At 47.0% G+C, this 17,117-nt stretch overlaps 1 protein-coding gene across 1 annotated transcript in view; it reads left to right on the forward strand.

Annotated features, from left to right (window-relative positions):
• The window catches only part of NTRK3 (neurotrophic receptor tyrosine kinase 3), a 220,335-nt gene that overhangs the window by 166,389 nt on the left and 36,829 nt on the right, over window positions 1-17,117 (forward strand). The window contains exons 13-14 of the mRNA XM_049812839.1: window positions 10,591-10,721; window positions 14,776-14,948. Coding sequence (XP_049668796.1) covers window positions 10,591-10,721; window positions 14,776-14,948 — 304 coding nt within the window. The remainder of the gene's footprint in view (window positions 1-10,590; window positions 10,722-14,775; window positions 14,949-17,117) is intronic.

The raw sequence follows: 17,117 nt of genomic DNA on the forward strand, positions 1-17,117 counted from the left end.
CCCCCTCAATCCTCAAAATTGCAAGGAAAAGCTTAACACTGTGACCTGAACCCAGTGCTGCAACATCTACCTGGGTATGCAAGCAAACTGCAGCATGGCTCTGAGGTTGACTACTGAAACCAGGATGGCACCAGCAGGATCTGGCTGGTGAGGCCAAAAAGGGCAATAGATTGACTATGGGATGTCTGTCGGTCAGAGACATACCCTGCTGTGGGGGTAAGTACTAGCTGGGCTGAGCTATCCTGTTTCCTGTTGGAGGGAGCACTGGGTGGTAGCAGTGGTGATGCATAGCAAAATTTTGTGTCTGCCTGTCACGCCAGGTGAGGACTGCAGCCTAATCAAGGCTGTTCCAAAGATAAAGGAGTTTTTCAATGCTGCTTCCAAAAGAAGGAGTGGGAAGAAGACCCAGCCCTGGGATGAGGGCTGGGAGAAAGGCTCATGTCATGGCATGAGCCAGTTAACTGAGCCCTGAGTGACATCCTCCTGCTGGGACGCCTGCAGGGCTGGCAAAACCCAGAGGACAGCAAAGGTGAAAGCTCAGGCTGAGTTTACTGAGAGCATGCTCCTTCCTACAAAGGACCCTGCAGCTCTTTTCTGGCCTTGCAGCAGCTCAGCATAACTTATACGCAGCTGAGGAGGGGCTGCTGCCTGTGCCAGGTACTGGAGTCGGTCCCCATCTCTCTGCGGTGGAGCTTTGACTAGGGGAATATGAGGCTCGACGCTGCCTAAACGCAGGCACTGCCAGGTTGCTGGACCCGCTGGAGCAGGCAGAACCATGGCAGTGAACTCGCAGGCTGGGGGGAGCCGATAGCCAAGAGCCTCTGAGACCACGGGGGCAGAAGGTAAGCGTCTGCGTTCCTGCTGGGAGACAGTCTCAAAGCTGCAAGGCTGCTGCTGAGACCCGGTCGCTTCCAGCTTTCTTGTGATTATCCATCTCAGCAATAGGATGCTGTTAAGTGTCTGATTACTGCGTTGTTAAAGCCTTAAGCCTGAAATCTGACTACTGCATGGTCCCTCGAGGGGCAGCCAATCCTCCTCCACCCCTCCACCAGTAATCCCTCCCTTCCCTCGGAAAAATAATAAAAAAGAAAGACAAGTGATATCTGTCTGCAGCAGCGCTTTCCAATCAAGTGAAAACTAGCTGGAAAATCAAATCAGCCGGTAAGTTCCTGCAAAACACAACTCTATCTCTTTAAAATCTCTCCTTTTGAAGGGATGAACTGAACGGCAGTAGCTGCTGATGTAAAACAAACCATTATTCCTCCTATCTCCTCTCCAAGCCCCCTCCCTGCAGACGCATGAGTCTGAGGGAGGCAGATGCTCTCTGAAGACTATTTTCCTCCGTTAAATAAATTCACTTTCAAATAATGTGTAATTAAATGTGTGGTATTGAATTAATGTTTTATTCTGAGTGCTTTGGCAGCAGGGGACCTAGGGGCCTGGCTGGTGGAAAGAAAAACACATTCACCAGAAAGACTCCCTTTCCCTCTCTCTTTCTCTTTTCCTCCCACCCTGCCAAGAATTCCAGCCCATGTTTCCAAGAGCTGCTGGAGAGTACCAGTGAGTCGGTAAGGATGATGCTTTGTGTAAGGTCCCTTTTATGACACGTTGCCATGGGGCTCTTGGGCATTCACCCAATGCAAAGACCTCTGCAGCCCACTCTGGCCCCTCCTCTACCTTTCTCCTGATGGGCTTAATCTTCCTCCTCAGAAGAGCCCGGTTGTGTAGTTAACCCTTGTATATAAAAGGCAGAACCCAAGTGTCCCCTCGGGTTGTGAAGTTGGTGCTGGCTGTCTAAGGAGACGGACTGCTGAAGCTGGAGAGGCAGTTTGGCTTTGCAGCTTAGTGTCAGCCAGAAATTATTTGAGAAGGTGCAGGAGACAATGGGAACCATTGGCCGGTTTTTAAGTCTTTTGTCTGGAATGTTAATAAGGTTTTGGTCCCATAGAAGTGCCAGCTGAGCGGGAGTTGGTGCATACAGAGGCATGGGAGGGCACAGGGTGAACCTGCACCCAGGCTTTGTAGAGGTGACAGCAGCAAGGGGGACCAGGGTGTCTGTCCTAACCTGAGGGGATCTTGATGTGTGCCTTGGGCACAAGCAGGTTGGGCAGAGGCAAGAACTGGGTTGGAGCACAACTGGGAACTTGCTTACTTACAGCTGCATGCCTACTCCCTAACCCCAACCCCAGCGGCTGCAGGGAGCCTTGGGAGCATTAGATTTCTTTTGGGAAGTCTTCCAGGTCTCCATACTAAAGGACATTTTAACCATTGACAACAGCATAGGTGAAAGGATTTACTTTGTTGGATCAAGGAAGGGTCCTGTTGATATGATGAGCTCTTGCTTGAGTAATTTCAATAAGTTGCCAATCTGCAGAAAGATGTGGAGGTGGATGCTGTCTTAAAGGCAAGAGCCCACTGCTGTGCAAGGCCCAGATGTGCTGAAGGCTTCCTTTCTTTGTTGCTGTAGTCATTGTCAAACATTTGCTGGGGGGGTGGGGGAGTGGGGGGGTGCAGGAGCCTTCCTCTTGCTTTGGGATCTCCCCAGCATGGCTGTGTTTCTGCAGGACTATACAGCGTTGTGCATCCTAGCTGAGGCTGCTCAGCACCCAGTAGCCGTGGGACACTTTATATTGCGCTCTTCATAAAATAATTACTACGCGGTTAGTACTCAGATTTATGGGACTGAAATGGATGAGAAGAGCTTGAAATCGTGTTATGTTTTTATAGGAGCGTCAGGTGGTTTAAGCTGGGACGGGAGTTTTTGCTTAAAAAGTGTTTGTGCGGTGGTGCCAAGCACATTCTATTATTATTTTTCAGAATTTTTTTCATGAAGAAAATGAGAGTTTGCTTTGGTTTGGCTTTAAACTTTGCAGGTATGTCACACCAGGTAACGTCACCTGCTTCCAAAGGGGTTTCAGTGTGATGTGGTTAGGGAGTCTGTCAGGCTCTGGACTTGCATCTGATGAGTTGATTTAAGCGGTGGTTGTGCTTTGCCTTTCTGCCAGCTCCTTTACATGTGCGCACACACGCACACTCCCTTTGCACTCACCTTTAGCTCCGAGAGCATCGTACATGTAGACTGTCATTGTTGGCAGTTGCTGTACGGCTGATATCGGAGCTGGTGCTGCAGCGCAGATGCAGCAGCTTAAGTTACGGCAGCTCAGCGGGTGCTAATCCAGTTGCTCCGTGCCGCTAATCAAATCACTCTGTGGAGCTTGAGGGCTGTTTTGCAGAAACACGGCTCTCCCTCAAATCGAGGCTGACTGGAGTTAGCTGACGACTGAAAGGCAGCCCTTGGGGTCAGGGCTTCCTCGCCACCTGCTATTGCAACAGCAAAAGCCAGAGGTGCTGATGATGTCCTGATTGCTGGAGGTATGCTTGAAAGTGGTGCATGTAAGGTGTTTTCAAAGCATCAGAGATCTGGCTTGCAGAGGTTGCTCTTCTCATCTCCTGTTTTCTTGAGCTTGATTACACTGAACGTCAGCTCCTGGTGCAGAGTGGTATTCCTGGATAATTTTTTTTAGCCCAGATTGTCCAGCTATGTGCGTCAAGGCCTGTTATTTTTTACCAAAGTCCATTTAGCAGCTGGTAGTGCATTAGCTCCAGGTCTGCTGGATCAGCTGGGCAATAATGCCTTCTTCGCATCTGGGAACTGCACTCATGCCTTGCGGCTACTCCCAAGGAATGAAGGGGATGGTAAGAAAATGCAAAGAACTGCAGAAATACAAAGTAGTTGTCTTTTAAGATCTTCATGAAGGAGTATGATCACAACTGTTTGATAATGTAATATATAGTCAGACACCAGGGTCTGCCTGGAAGCAAGTTGCCAGCATCTTGGTAAGGTACAAGAGATGAGAGACAGTCTGAAGAGAGGCTGTGAAGCTAATGACATATATTGGTTTGCTGGAGATCAAAAAGCCTGAGAAGGGATTCAAAGAGAGGGGTAACATAGTAAATGGCAGAACATCCTTTGCATTTCAGGTTGTTTCCAACAAGGCCAAAGGAGAGATGGATGGAAGATGTGAGAAAGTCTCTCTCTCTCTGTTTTTGCTGTGTGGACACATACAAATGGCTCTGAGAGCTGTCATGCAGAATTAGTAAGATTAAAATACTGCCCCCGAAGTGATGAGAAAGGTCTGTATGAGGTGGTCTTGTCCACAGAGCCTGCAAAGAATGGGGTGGGAAGGACCTTGGTACACCCAGGTGTTGGAGCCCAAGTGGCTCAGCCAAGGACTGTGCCTGCTCCACCAAGTTCCCAGAGATGCAGATATGCTTTACATAAACCTCGATGATTTGGGGTCTTTTTGAAAGGACTGTCAGAACTGCTTGGTGCTTATAATCATGACTCTCTTGAACCTTGAGTCCTTGAAGGGTGCTTTAACAGAGGAACTTGGCAAAGAACCAGCATCTGGGCACAGTGCCAAGCTGCCGAAGCGTGTACATGGGCCTCTTCCCAGAGGTGGCTCATGTCGGAGCTGGGAGAGAAGCCACCACAAGTGGAGGGCTACCTACTCGGAGTCCATACAGAGATAAGAAACAGCCTGTTTATGTCTCCATTTTTTTCAATGATGTGGGACTGATTCTCCCTTTGTTTACGTGTACTTCACAGCAGTCCGTGATTGAAATCAATATCATCATTGACTTTGATGGATTTGCACCAGGCAAGGAGGGAGACTCAGACTCTGTGCAGCTAGCCTATGCATTATCTTCTCTTACTATGAGACAAGTCTGTGAGAGAATGACTTATCAGCCCTCCAGCGGCAAGGCTTTTTGATCTGGTCCTACCCGATCTGCACACTTTGCTCTAATCAGGTACATCGGGTAACTCATCAACACGTTTGGATAACATCCAGGTTGCAATTGACTGCCTGATATGAAAGGCACTCTGTTTAGTAGTTACATGTCTCAATGACAAGATTTCCAATGTAAATTGTAAGCTTTGTTTATTTGATTTTAATTGTCATGGAGCAGGGAAGCTATGCAGGGTTTATTTGTAAGAATTATTTTAGCAGTGAGTCAAGAAAGAAGTGAATGAATCATATTGACTAACTGAGAACTTTGCTACCTTTTTGTGGACAACTTATGTATAAAGAAAAAAGAGACAATTCTTTGGCATAAATTAGTTGTTACAGCAAATGACTCAGCCACTACCGAAAAATGTCATTGTTGTTATCATTTATTAAAGTGTTGTTGATGCAAATGAAGCTTTAGAAGCTTATGAAGATCAAGGCCCTTACCACAAAGAGCCCAGGATCAGACTCAAATCAGGATACCCTAGAAACACATCTAAAAGAAGTCAGTTTTAAAAGAGGGATTGAACAGCAAGAGGGCAAGAAATAGAGAAGAAGAAAAAGAAAGAAGAAATGCCATGATGTGACAAAGCTAAGGGAGGGAGAAGCTGGTGATGGAAAGGTGCAGAAAAGGACCTACCTCTAGGGAAAACAGGGCCACATGTGGAGAAGAAACTGATAGAAAATTTATATTGGTCTTTTTGTAGGCTAGAAAAGAAAGCTGCTGATAAAGAGGGTGGCAAAAGTAAAAGGAGAAATTTCTATAATTTTGCTCTGTTTCCCCAGTAAGCTACATGTTGGTTGTGAATTAAGAGTCCAAGGACAGGAAATCCACCAGAAATACAGCAACCAGACAGACTGCTGTTCAGGACTTTGAAAGAAGGAGATGTAAGGAGTTAAATTCAGACCTGGTGTAAATGATCCAGGTTAAGAAGTAGTTTTGCATTTTGCTGTAACTTAAGCACTGGCACTGCTCATGGTTTACTCTGTTTGGAGTTTGATTTGTCTATTTACCTCCCACTGTAGTCATCTGTGTCCAAACACAATCATGTGCATCCAGGTTTCAAGAGTATTATCAAACCATGGTTTTAAGGATGCCGGCTGTAATGGGAATCTGAAATGCAGAATTTGGAGTGTCACTCAACCCATCTCTTCTTCATCTGACCCCCCAGGACTGATTTGGAAATGAGACAATACTTGGAAAATTAGATTAATGAAATGTACCTATGCAACTTCCTGATTTCTGCTCACATGATTGAAATGTGGTGGTTATTAGAAAAAGGTTGTTTACCTTGCGCACAGTCTGTTACCAGCTCTATATGCTCTACCTGGGATTTGGTGGTTGAGTCAGGGTCTTTTTGCCTTGGTCGTGTCACAGGCAAGAGAGATTCTGCAATATGAGTGTAAAAGATGGGTGAAGAGTCATTGAATCAGTGATTTAAGTGAAAAAGTTCTGGCTTTTCCAGGCTCCATCCCAGGGGTCAGTGCAGAAGTGACCCATCAGAACATGGTAGATTGATGTACGAGAAAAGCAGAATTAATCTTGTTCCTCTTCTTCCCCTATATCCCATGGCTGTACTGGGTTTGCAAGGTTAGAAAACTACAATATGTTTGTGTCAAGGAAAGGAGCAGACATGACTAACGGACACATGGGAGAGAATATGGGGAGGAAGAAGTTGCTGTGTTTAGACAGCCACTTTTCTGACTGAGTGCACTTTAAGCACAGATCAAGTCAACCATCCTGCAAAAAGTTCAGAGGAGGTTAGGTAAGATCCCATCACAGATCCAAAGCCACAACCCTTCTGCCTTGGCTCTTCCAGAGAAAAGGAAAGCTTTCAGCTCTGGAAACAATATGTAAAGGTGAGTGCTGTGTCCCAGACTTACCTTCTTGTTAATGCTCTAGCTTACCCATGTGCTATCATCGTCGAACTGAAGCCAGGTGCGTTTCCAACCAGCTGCAGGTCGGGTGTTTTCTGATGTGTTTCATGTGTTATTCAGAACAACAGTGAAGGCAAGAGCTTGAAACACATTCTCAGTGCATTAAATCTTGATGGACAAGAAGGAAGGTGGGGGATCTGCCCAACTCTCCTTCCGTGTTATGCAGCAACAAAGTAATCCCAAAACAAGGACTGCAAGATGTTTCATTTAAAACTGGAATTACTTCAGTGTTGTGCACTCACATCCTTCCTGTAGATGCAGCACGGCCTTGAATGAGTTCCCATCATGCTGTCAAGTCTGGTTATTTTCCTGTCAGGTCTTGCTGTGGCTCCTGCATAGGTTCTTCTTTTGAATTGTCTTGTTGGCTTGTTTTTATAAGTTAATGGAACAGGGGGGAGGAAAAAAAAAAAAGAGTAGTACTTACGGGAAGACAGTTTGCATACACCTTGTCGGCAGGGCTGACTGCAACACAGCCGAGACATATTAGCACACCGCTGCCTGCCTAAAACAAATAAACACCAGCTGTTTATCAGACAGGGCTCAGCTTTCTCCAGGAGGAGGTAAACAGATTTATGCAGATGAACCTCCCAGGTGCCCTTGCAGCACAACATCTTTCATGGCTACTTGGCCTTCCTTGTGAGTTACAGCCAGGACAGACGAGCAAAGAGATGCAAGGTTAGCACAATAACACAGCCATTTGCACAGTGCCAGGGTGGTTTGTCATTGCTTTATGTTTAAAGCCCATATTTAATAGTAATATAGAATTAATCATAGTGCTGATCTCACTGTGAATGGAAGAATTTGATGTAAACTTCAGTATTTCAGGCCTATAGCATGTGAAAAAGCAATTTATTATAACTCACTTATTATTCCATTTGTGCCTAAAATACTATGAAGCAAGATTTATGGCCATTCGAGGTTGAGAGAAATTGTGATCAGCAAAAGTATTTTTCTGACTCTACATTAAGATTGTCCAGTTTCTGTCAAACTGCTTAACTTCATGAACCTTTTTTTTTTTTATAACCATCCAAGTTTACTTTAAATCTAGCAGTGCTACGTGAGTCCACTACCTCGGAAGGACTGCTCCTCCCTCAGTTCAACTCTGTCTGCCACAATATCACCTTTAATTCTTCACACAATTTTTCCCTGAAGCTTCTCAGGTGACCCTAACAACTTGCTGCGAAATCTGGTCTTGAAGACAGATGGGATATTATTTTAATAATTACACAATCTGGATGCTGGCTCTCAGAAATGTCTGATCATTTATTAAGATGTTGTTGGGAGGAAAAATTGGGAGCTGAAAATTTTGGGCAAGACCCTGGGGAGTTCAGAAAGAGAGGTTTGCTTCAGTTCTCATGCTGTTACTCATTAGAAGTGTAAATAATCTCAAATAGTATTACTGGTTATTCTGAGACAGTTTCCTTTTTAACTTTATCTCACACCAAATGGGGCAATTGGATTGTAATTGCTACATTTCTGTTGGGATTCTGAGTTTTTTAAAGTCTCCTTGGGCTCCTCTTAATACAAGATCATTTCCCTGCAGCTTTCTTGACTGCTGCTATTCAGGAAACCAAGAATGCAAATACATGGTTTGTCAATACAGTAAATCCTAGGTACTGTAGTGATGAGTGCTATAGAAGTGCTTGCCAAGAGAAAGAGGAAAAAACCCTTTTCCTCTACCCTATTAAGTAAATTGCTGGCATTTGAGCTTTTCTTAGATTAGGACTTTCCTCACCCAAGTGCATCACTTAACATTTCAACACATAATTTTTCAGATTTCTCAAGGTACTCCTTAAACACTCAGCTAAACCAGGTGGAGAAGGCAAAGTCCACATGTGATTTGTTCTCCCTGGCTGTCACTGCATATTTAAAACCAAAGTCGTTTTGGATGTGCCTACCATCCTGTGCCTTAATGTCACTAATATTATTAATATTGGTAACCAACAGTTTTCAGGCTATTGAACAATTAGTGAAAAGGTCAACTGGAATTCTCCATAGAGGCATTGTTCATTACAAGGCCCATTGCTTATGCAATCTCACAGCATCCATCTTCCCAAACAAGCAAAAGGGCCAGAGTTCGCAGCTCCTTAAACCTGCCTGTGAGCTCCTAATTAAAAAGCTTAATTGTATGAAAGCCAATAGGATGATAGTCTTCCAGTCCATTGGCTTTTTGATGCATTAAGTGTTACCTATGTTGTTGTAGGGCATATGCTCCCTCGGGTTGATGTGGGTGCCCACTTGGGCACCTGGGTGGTACGAGCTGGTGGCAGATTGTGATCACTGTTACTCATGCTTCCCTGGAGCCACTTTGAAATCTGGTGTTAGTCACCTCCACCTCCTGCATCTGCAGTGCCCCAGGGGAAATGCAGCTGAGCTAAGGGGTGCATACCTGTGCAGCTCCTGTGGCACATGGAAGAGATGGAAAAGACTCAAAACCAGTCCAGTTTGTGAGCAAACAGATGCAGGGCCAAATTATGAATGCCCCAGGGTAAGTAAAAGTGGAAAGAGGGCACTGTCCCATCTAATGCCTCTGCTTGAGGGGACTTCTAATGCATCAGCTTTTGCTCACCAAGCACTGGAGAAGAGTGTGTAGCTCTCAATGCCCTGCCATGACCATCAGGCTGAAGCTGGAGGTGGTCTGTGCCACCACAGTTCTCAAGGGATGCAGCAAGCTCTAGTAAAGGGCAGTTTAGGGAGATGAAGTTTTGGGTACTGTGCCTCCAGAAAATGCTGTGATGGCTGTGCATCTCTAGCTGCTTCCACAGTTCATTCCGGGCACTAAAAAAAGCCTCTCTGTATTGTGAGAGGAGCTGTAGGAGTGCTGTGATGCCAGAAAGGTGCTTAGAGGTTTGGCAGCAAGTAGCTATGCCTTAGTGTTGTCCCCAACAGAGAGTATGGAGACCCCCAAGCTCTCCAAGCAGCCAGTGGCATTTAATCATGACGCAGCATTTGTGGATATCCTGCTAGTCACTTATCTATGCTTGTAGGTGCCTTGTACCTGGGTAGATCTAGCCCTTATGAATGACCCTGTTAGCTGAGCAGACCAATCTTCATAGGCCTCTGTACCTTTGTTAAATTAATAGCTATTGCTCTTTTGATTCTTCCTGAAACCTCGGTTGCTATTCTCTGTCAGTCCTCGCCGTCCTAAATGTCAGTGGAAAGGATCATTGAAACTAATGGGTTCAGTTTGTCTGTTGTGCCAGTGACTTTATCCTGGGATGACCTTGTTTCTGAGGGAACAGTCATGTAGGAGATGGCTGCAGGGTCAGAGTCTTGCTGCGGGGCAGAGCTTGGCACTTCCAACCAGCTCCTGCTAGTGCCCTAAGGTGCATGGGGGTCAGTAGTCCTCCTTCCCTTGGGAACGCTTTGACTTGGCAAGGCTCAGTCTCAAAAATCTGCCCGAGTTTGGCTTTAAACTGATCCCTATTGAAATGCAAAACTCAACAGAACCTTCTAATCTCGCCTGGCCTGGCATCAGAGGTATGTCACCTTTGCTCCACCTCGCAGGAGATGAATTATATCCAGGATGGTTCCAAAGAGATTCAGGTCTTTGTAGCAGATTTTGCCCCAAAGGTTTCTCTCCCTGAGGACAAGCTTGCTGCGAGCTTGTAGTGAAAATGAGCTTGTAGTGAAAATGTGATAAACCTCAAGTACTTTCTTCCCAGATGTTTTGCATGAGACTAGCTCCATCCCAGACATGGCTGCTTTCTGTGGGTGGGTAAAAAGTTCCCTATAGATATTTTTGCAAAGCAATTTCAGATCCTTTGCAGCTTGCTAGAAAATTGAATTAGTTGTTTTCCATTCCCTGAATTAACCCTGATTCATTCTTCCCTCAACTCTCTTCCTCCCCTCCCTCCAACAGATGTCCAGCATATTAAGAGGAGAGACATCGTTTTGAAGAGGGAGCTGGGAGAAGGTGCCTTTGGGAAGGTGTTCTTGGCCGAGTGTTACAACCTCAGCCCCACCAATGACAAAATGCTGGTGGCAGTGAAGGTAAATCCCAAGGGCGAATGTCAGAGAGCAAGGCAGGGGCTGGCTGGCAAAGCAAGGCTGGATGTGCCTGCGTGGGAAAGGGAAGCAGGGGAGGGCTGGGGGCCAGGGGCGGAGATTTATCTGATGCTGGAGATTGTGGTAAATCCACTTAGTCACGCAAAGTTTCAGTGTCTCGCTTCAAGGTTGTCTATTCTCAGCAATGCCAAAGCCTCTCTTCCTGCCGATGTGGCCAGGAGACAGACGGGGAGGAGAAGCTGGTCTGGAAGCTGTGAGCTCCCCTGCAGCTGCAGCAGCGCAGTCTGGAGTCCACCTTCCCTCCACGAGGGAGCGGGGCTCTTCTCTTTCCGGATTTTATCGCTTTGTGGAACGTGCAGAAGCTGAAACAAAAAAGGGCCTCAGTAAAAATGAGCACTTAAAAGCTAAGCACGACTAACCAATTTGCTGGGATCAATTTGCTGCAAGATGGGCGAAGCAACTCGGCTCGGCTCCGCTCAGCTCCTGCTTGCCTAGCCACAGATCGCTTCTGTTTTGGTGATTTTGCGCCAACACAAGTTCAGCTTGGCTTGTGCTGTGCAGTTTGCATCCTTGTGAGGGTCCTCATGTGAGCTGTGCCCCATCAGTGTGGCTCTGGGCAGAGGAGACCACTCAGTGCAGAAATGTGCTCTCTTCTGAAGTGGCAAATTGGCAGACGCACATAGTCTAATCCCCGGGAGTTAATTGATGCCTCCTAACTCCTTGGAAGAAGATCTGCATTTGAGCTGATGCTCTACAGGGAGAAACGTTCCAGCATTCTCTCCAGGATGCTGGAGGCATCCAGTTACTTAAGAGTTGTTTTAATCATTGGCAGTTCAAGGATTTTTTTAGCTCATTTGTCCCCTTATGCTCCAGCCGTGAACTGCAAGATTGCACCTTCCACCTCTGAGACTGGCTAAAGCCGAGGTAGCACAGCTACCCATATGATTAATTGCCTGATTATATGGCTAGTACCTGCCTATCAGTGTCAGCCATCCCTTATGCGATCCTGCCTCTCAAGTCTCTTCCGAGTTTCATCTGCATTTATGCAGAAACAGCATCCGAACTTGTTTCTGTTAATTGCTACTATAAGCTTACATCTCCAGAGTGCCTTTCATCTCACAAGATCATACAGATCCAGCTTCGGAGCAGGGCCTTGAAATGTGGCTTCTTGCCAGATCTGGAGGGGGCAGGGGGCAGGGAAAAAATCCCTCTAATTTGGGCCACATTATAAGTCTTAAGGGGGGGGGGAGAAAAAAAAAAAAAAAGAAAAAAAGGCTTTACGTATTAAGTTGAGACTTGGCTGCATTTTCTGGAGATCTTGTGCTCCTGACAGAGGCTGAGAACGACCTCCCCAGTAACTGCAGCTCAGGGCAGCAGCAAGACACACTGGCTAAGGCAGCTGAGTCCACAGCCCAGAGTCTGCCTCTGCTCTGCTCTCAGGGACTCACCCCCAGGGCCAAAGAAAGTGGCTGTGTTACTCACTCGGTTAAATGGACTCTGATTTTCAGCGGATCTAAAGGTTGCAGCCCTGCAGATAAGCTGAGTTTTGATGTGATGGCATGGACAAGCTTCCTGTTTTATTCAGCTTGCTTCTGAAAACATCCTAAGAAATGAACAAAACCCTATATTCGGCAGAGTGCTGAGGTTACAAAGTCAAGTACTAGAAATGCTGGAGGGGCTGGTATTCAGGGCATGTCCTTCTAACACGTATTTTTCATTCCGCTATGGGCTGTTCCATTGTGATGATCTGTGTCCGAGAGCTCCCTGGATGTGAGTGCGCTCCTTTTCACAGCCTCCCACTGAGGCGCTGGGGTTGTATCATCCCCATTTTGCAGAGGGTAGGTGAAGAAGCAGGGAAACTGAGCTGAAAGGATCCACTTAAGTGGAGGATGGAGTCACTGACCTGCCTTTCCAGCCCTGCAGACAGCAGGTACCAGACCCACTTTGACCCCTGTTGCAGCAATACACGCGGTGCTTGTGCAGACCTGGCCCTGATGCCACGTGAGAGGGGATTTCCCAGGTAACATTGGAACAACTGACACTTCGTGACAACGGCTGCAACCTGCAGGTGCTGAGTGACTTGCCAGATGTCACGCAGGAATCGTGTGATGGAGGCATAAATACAATACACCCCAAACCTTCCTAGGAGAGGCATTTCAGTGGTTCTGCTGAGACACCCCTTTTCTGGTCCTGGTCTTCTTTCCCTGTTCTACCACTTCCAGCTCCTGTTTTCCTCATTTCTAAATGCTTGGCTGTGCAATGTTAGTAATGTGGGGTTTTTTAATATCTTTCTTTTTTTTTTTTTTTTTTGTGTGATATTTACAAACTTACAGTCCTAACACCTTGTAGAAATGATTGTGTGTGAAGGAGAGGAAACCTAAACTCACTGGAGCTTGAAATATTACATGCAAGCACAGGAAAAAGGGGGAGAAAAGAGTGATGGGGGAGGGGACTGTTTTCCTGGGGAAAAATAGGATAGCATCAACATTATGAAGTTATTAAATGACTAAAAGAAATTGGGTGCCTGAGATAAGGATGGATGCTTTGCCATCTGCACTGTGTAACTAACATCCATCTAAATATCTCTAGCCAAGCTACCCCAGAGGACATAGAATTAAAATACAATTATGCCATGTGACTAGCAGTTTGGGGGCAGAAGAAGGAGATGAGGCAGTGTCCTAAGGCTTGGGTAAAAAACTCGCGGCAGATCCTTTTCTCCAAGGTGAAAAGCAGCTACTCTGGAGGACTCACTACTTTGCTGTGCGTGCCATTGTACCCAGCGCTGCCATGGACCGTTAGCAGTGTGCTCTGCCCCTTCCTCTACGCACAGGTTTCTGATGCTTATATCCCTTCTTGCACATAAATTGGAGCCTGCACCTGGTGATGCCACCTCCCCTGTTCGCATGGGGAGATTCAAGGCATGGGGAAAACACGGCAGGTATATTTGTGTGCAGGTAAGGGGAGAACTACCTACTGTCCCCCACCACTGAGGGGGAACTGGTGTACATCAGATTAAATCTGGGCATAACTCAAACAAGTTGCCTTGAAGCCTTTTTGACTCCTGTTAGGCTGCACGGTTAAAGCCAGAACTGGTACTAAACATCCTGGCATTTGGAGGGTGAGGAGAATATAACTGAGACCGAGCAACTCAAAACCAGAATCACGTCTTCGTTTCCTTAAATCTTTGCAAAGACCATGCTGATTCTCGTGGCCATCCCGTCTCGTCAAATGTTCTGGACTTCAACTTTTTTACTAAGTGCCCTCCCTTGACACCCTGGGGTGATAACATGCTGCTTTCACACTAGCTTTCTGCTGCAACTGCACAATAATGCATAGACAAGCCAGACTGCAACCCTGGGGAACCCTCCCCAGTCACCGGCTGCACCCACAGCAACATCTTCATAGCAACCCTGCGACGTCCAGCAGGTCCACACAGCCCGGAGCCTGCAAGCTACCCTGCAATGGCAAAATGGCAGGATACCAATTTCAGCATCAGTCTGCCAGGGGAGCTGTTATAAACAGCATGGAATAAAAACATGATTTTAAAAATTATGAGAAAAGACTTGACAGTGTCCTTCTTCAGAGGCAGTTTGAAAAATCCACACAATAACTGCACAGCCAGGCAAATCTATCTTCTGAATAAAGGCAGTATAGTCAGCTATTTCAAAATAAAAGACAGATAGCAAGGACTGGCTGGCTCAGGAATTTAATAATAATGAGATATGAAGCCATTCACCCCTAGGTCACCAGTACAAATCCTGCCCAAGCTGGGAATAATTGGAAGCTATTGCCCTCTGAGGCATGTTTGCTGCTGCCTGGGAAATGAGTTGGGGAACCCGCTGGGCCAGTAACTACATGAACAAAACACTGAGGTGGTGCCACCAGCACCTACCACCAGCCCTCCCAGTGCAACTGGGCCAGTGGCAGCTTTTCCTCTGCCCTCCCTTCCTTATCATCTCCTCTGCGATGCTGCGACCGTTTGTTCTGGCTTTGCCCCCACCTGAGCCCACCCTGTGTGTATCTGTGCCCCTTCTTACAGGCGCTGAAAGACCCCACCTTGGCAGCCCGTAAGGATTTCCAGAGGGAGGCAGAGCTGCTCACCAACCTGCAGCATGAACACATTGTCAAGTTTTATGGTGTGTGTGGTGATGGTGACCCGCTCATCATGGTCTTCGAGTACATGAAGCATGGCGACCTGAACAAGTTCCTGAGGTATGTGCGAAGGAGGGCACGGGAGATGCTGCACAGCCACCCTGCAGCCTCGGTGTGGCTTGTTATAGATCTGTGGCGCACCAGTGGCACCGTTACCGTGTGGATGCTGGTGGGCTGAGTAATGAGATCTGGTTGTTCCAAGGACAGCTTGTACGAGATGATGGTCCTCACCAGATTTGGTGCTTTATTAGCCCTAACCCAATAATTCCTCTTAGGTAGTCCCAGGGATAGTCCCTGTGAGCTACTTTTCTTCTCCCACCCCAGCAAGTTTGAAGCTGCAGGAAGTGTGGCTGCAATCCCTCTCTGCTCTGGGCGGGTAGAAGGACAGGGAGCCATGGCTGTCAGCAGCTCCGAGTCCCATATACCCAGCAAAACCATGCCCTGCTGAAGCAGGAAGGCCGCTAGCCATCACGCCCCATGTCACCCAGCTCCTGATTCGATAGCACAAGAACCAAAATATTCCTCTGAGAAACTTGCTGAAGTCCTTGGTCTGATTGGTATCCTGGGCATTTACTGATCTCCAGTTCTCATTCCTATATTCAGAAAAGACCTGAGAAATGTTGGAGGGGCCTCAGGTGGTGCCTGTGGAGTCCATCCCTGGTCCTTGTTCCCTAAGCCTCATCAGACAGAGAACCTGACTCAGAGACAAAATATCCTAACCTGTGGCACCACACTACTCAAGAAGCTAGGCAAGGCCTGACAAAGTGCCACAATTGCGTTCGCGTTCCCTGCCTCTAAAGAGATGCAAATTGCAGAAGCCCTCCCCAGTCATCGTTTGACCGTTTCAGCAGTGTGAAGCAGATCACTTGTGCGCCCTGAATCTGCCAGCGGTGAGGGGCAGGGAGCAACTGTGGGAGGATGTTTGTGGTGCTGTTCTCCCACGATACAGAAATTACGCTCTAAAACCTGCGTGCAAGTGGAGTGGTACTTACCTCTTGAAATAATTAGTAGTTTTATTTCCCAGTATTTAGAAAATTGGACCCTTGATATTTTCCTGTTTTGACTGCTAAGTGTGAACATGATTGCAGCAGGAGCAAGAAGCTTGAGCACAGCAGGTCTAGATCTGGGGCTGGGATACACTCGGTGATTATTTTTCCACCGTCACAGTCAGTTTCTGACCAGGAAACACAGGTCCTTCCCTGAGATTTTCATTTCTAATCAATCACCTACACCAGAAGAGCTATGGGGAAGGACCCCAGAGGTTACTCCTTTCCTCTGTCAAGCAGTGCCAACCTGTCTGCAGCTCCCTTGGGGCATTTGCAGGGCAGTGGCTGAGGCAGGAACGTCTCTGCATTGGTTCCTCTCCTCATTTTGGCATAGTTGTGGGTAGATTGAATATGATTTTATAGCTCGGTCCCTGTCTCAGGCTCTGGATAGATGACATCCTTGGCAGGGTAGGATGAGTGAAGGCTGGTGCTACACTAGCTTTGCAGAGCTGCTCAGACCCACATTCAAGGGGGAGCAGCCTTGGTTACCCTAGGAACCTCTCTTGTGGTACCCCGTCTCGCAGGGGCTCAGCAACCTCCCAGCAGCAGCGGATTGAACTCTGCCTACTGGCATGGAACTGTGCATTGGGCTGAAATGGTGTTTTAGTGCAGATTTGAGATGCAGTGTTAAGGACAGTGCCTCAGCCTTGTCACTGGAGGAAGGCAGTCTAAAGAAGAGCATAAGAGACTGTGTTCCTGAAGTGCTTCACAAGGAAGATCAGAAAATTGACCCATCTTTTTTTCCTGGCAGAACCAGCAACCTTATTCTGCCTAGAGGAGGTAGACATTACAGCTGAGGCATAGCTTCCTTCACTGCTCTAGATGACCTCCCAAACAGTATGGTCCAAAACAAGTGCGCTCACTGTCTCAGAGGGATATATCATGCCTTGGGACATGTCTGAGAAACACTCATGCCCTGGGAGGCCAGGGCCTGTTCCGGTGTCACTGGAAAAGAAAACTCGTTGTATTATCTTTGGCCTTTATGAAGGAAAAGAAACTTTCCAGATGTGTGGTCCCTGGGACTGCAGCCTCTCATCTTCCAGCTGCATTTAGCTGCCAGCTTCTCCTTCTCATGCAGCTATGGAGCAAGCAGCTATGAGCTCCCTTCTCTGCATGTTGGTGTGTGATAGGCAGTGAAATCCCTTTGTGTCCCAAAGGAAGGTGGCTTTTGGGATAAGGGAGC

Source organism: Accipiter gentilis, chromosome 10 (genome assembly GCF_929443795.1).
Source record: "Accipiter gentilis chromosome 10, bAccGen1.1, whole genome shotgun sequence".
Classification (NCBI taxonomy): Eukaryota; Metazoa; Chordata; class Aves; order Accipitriformes; family Accipitridae; genus Astur; species Astur gentilis.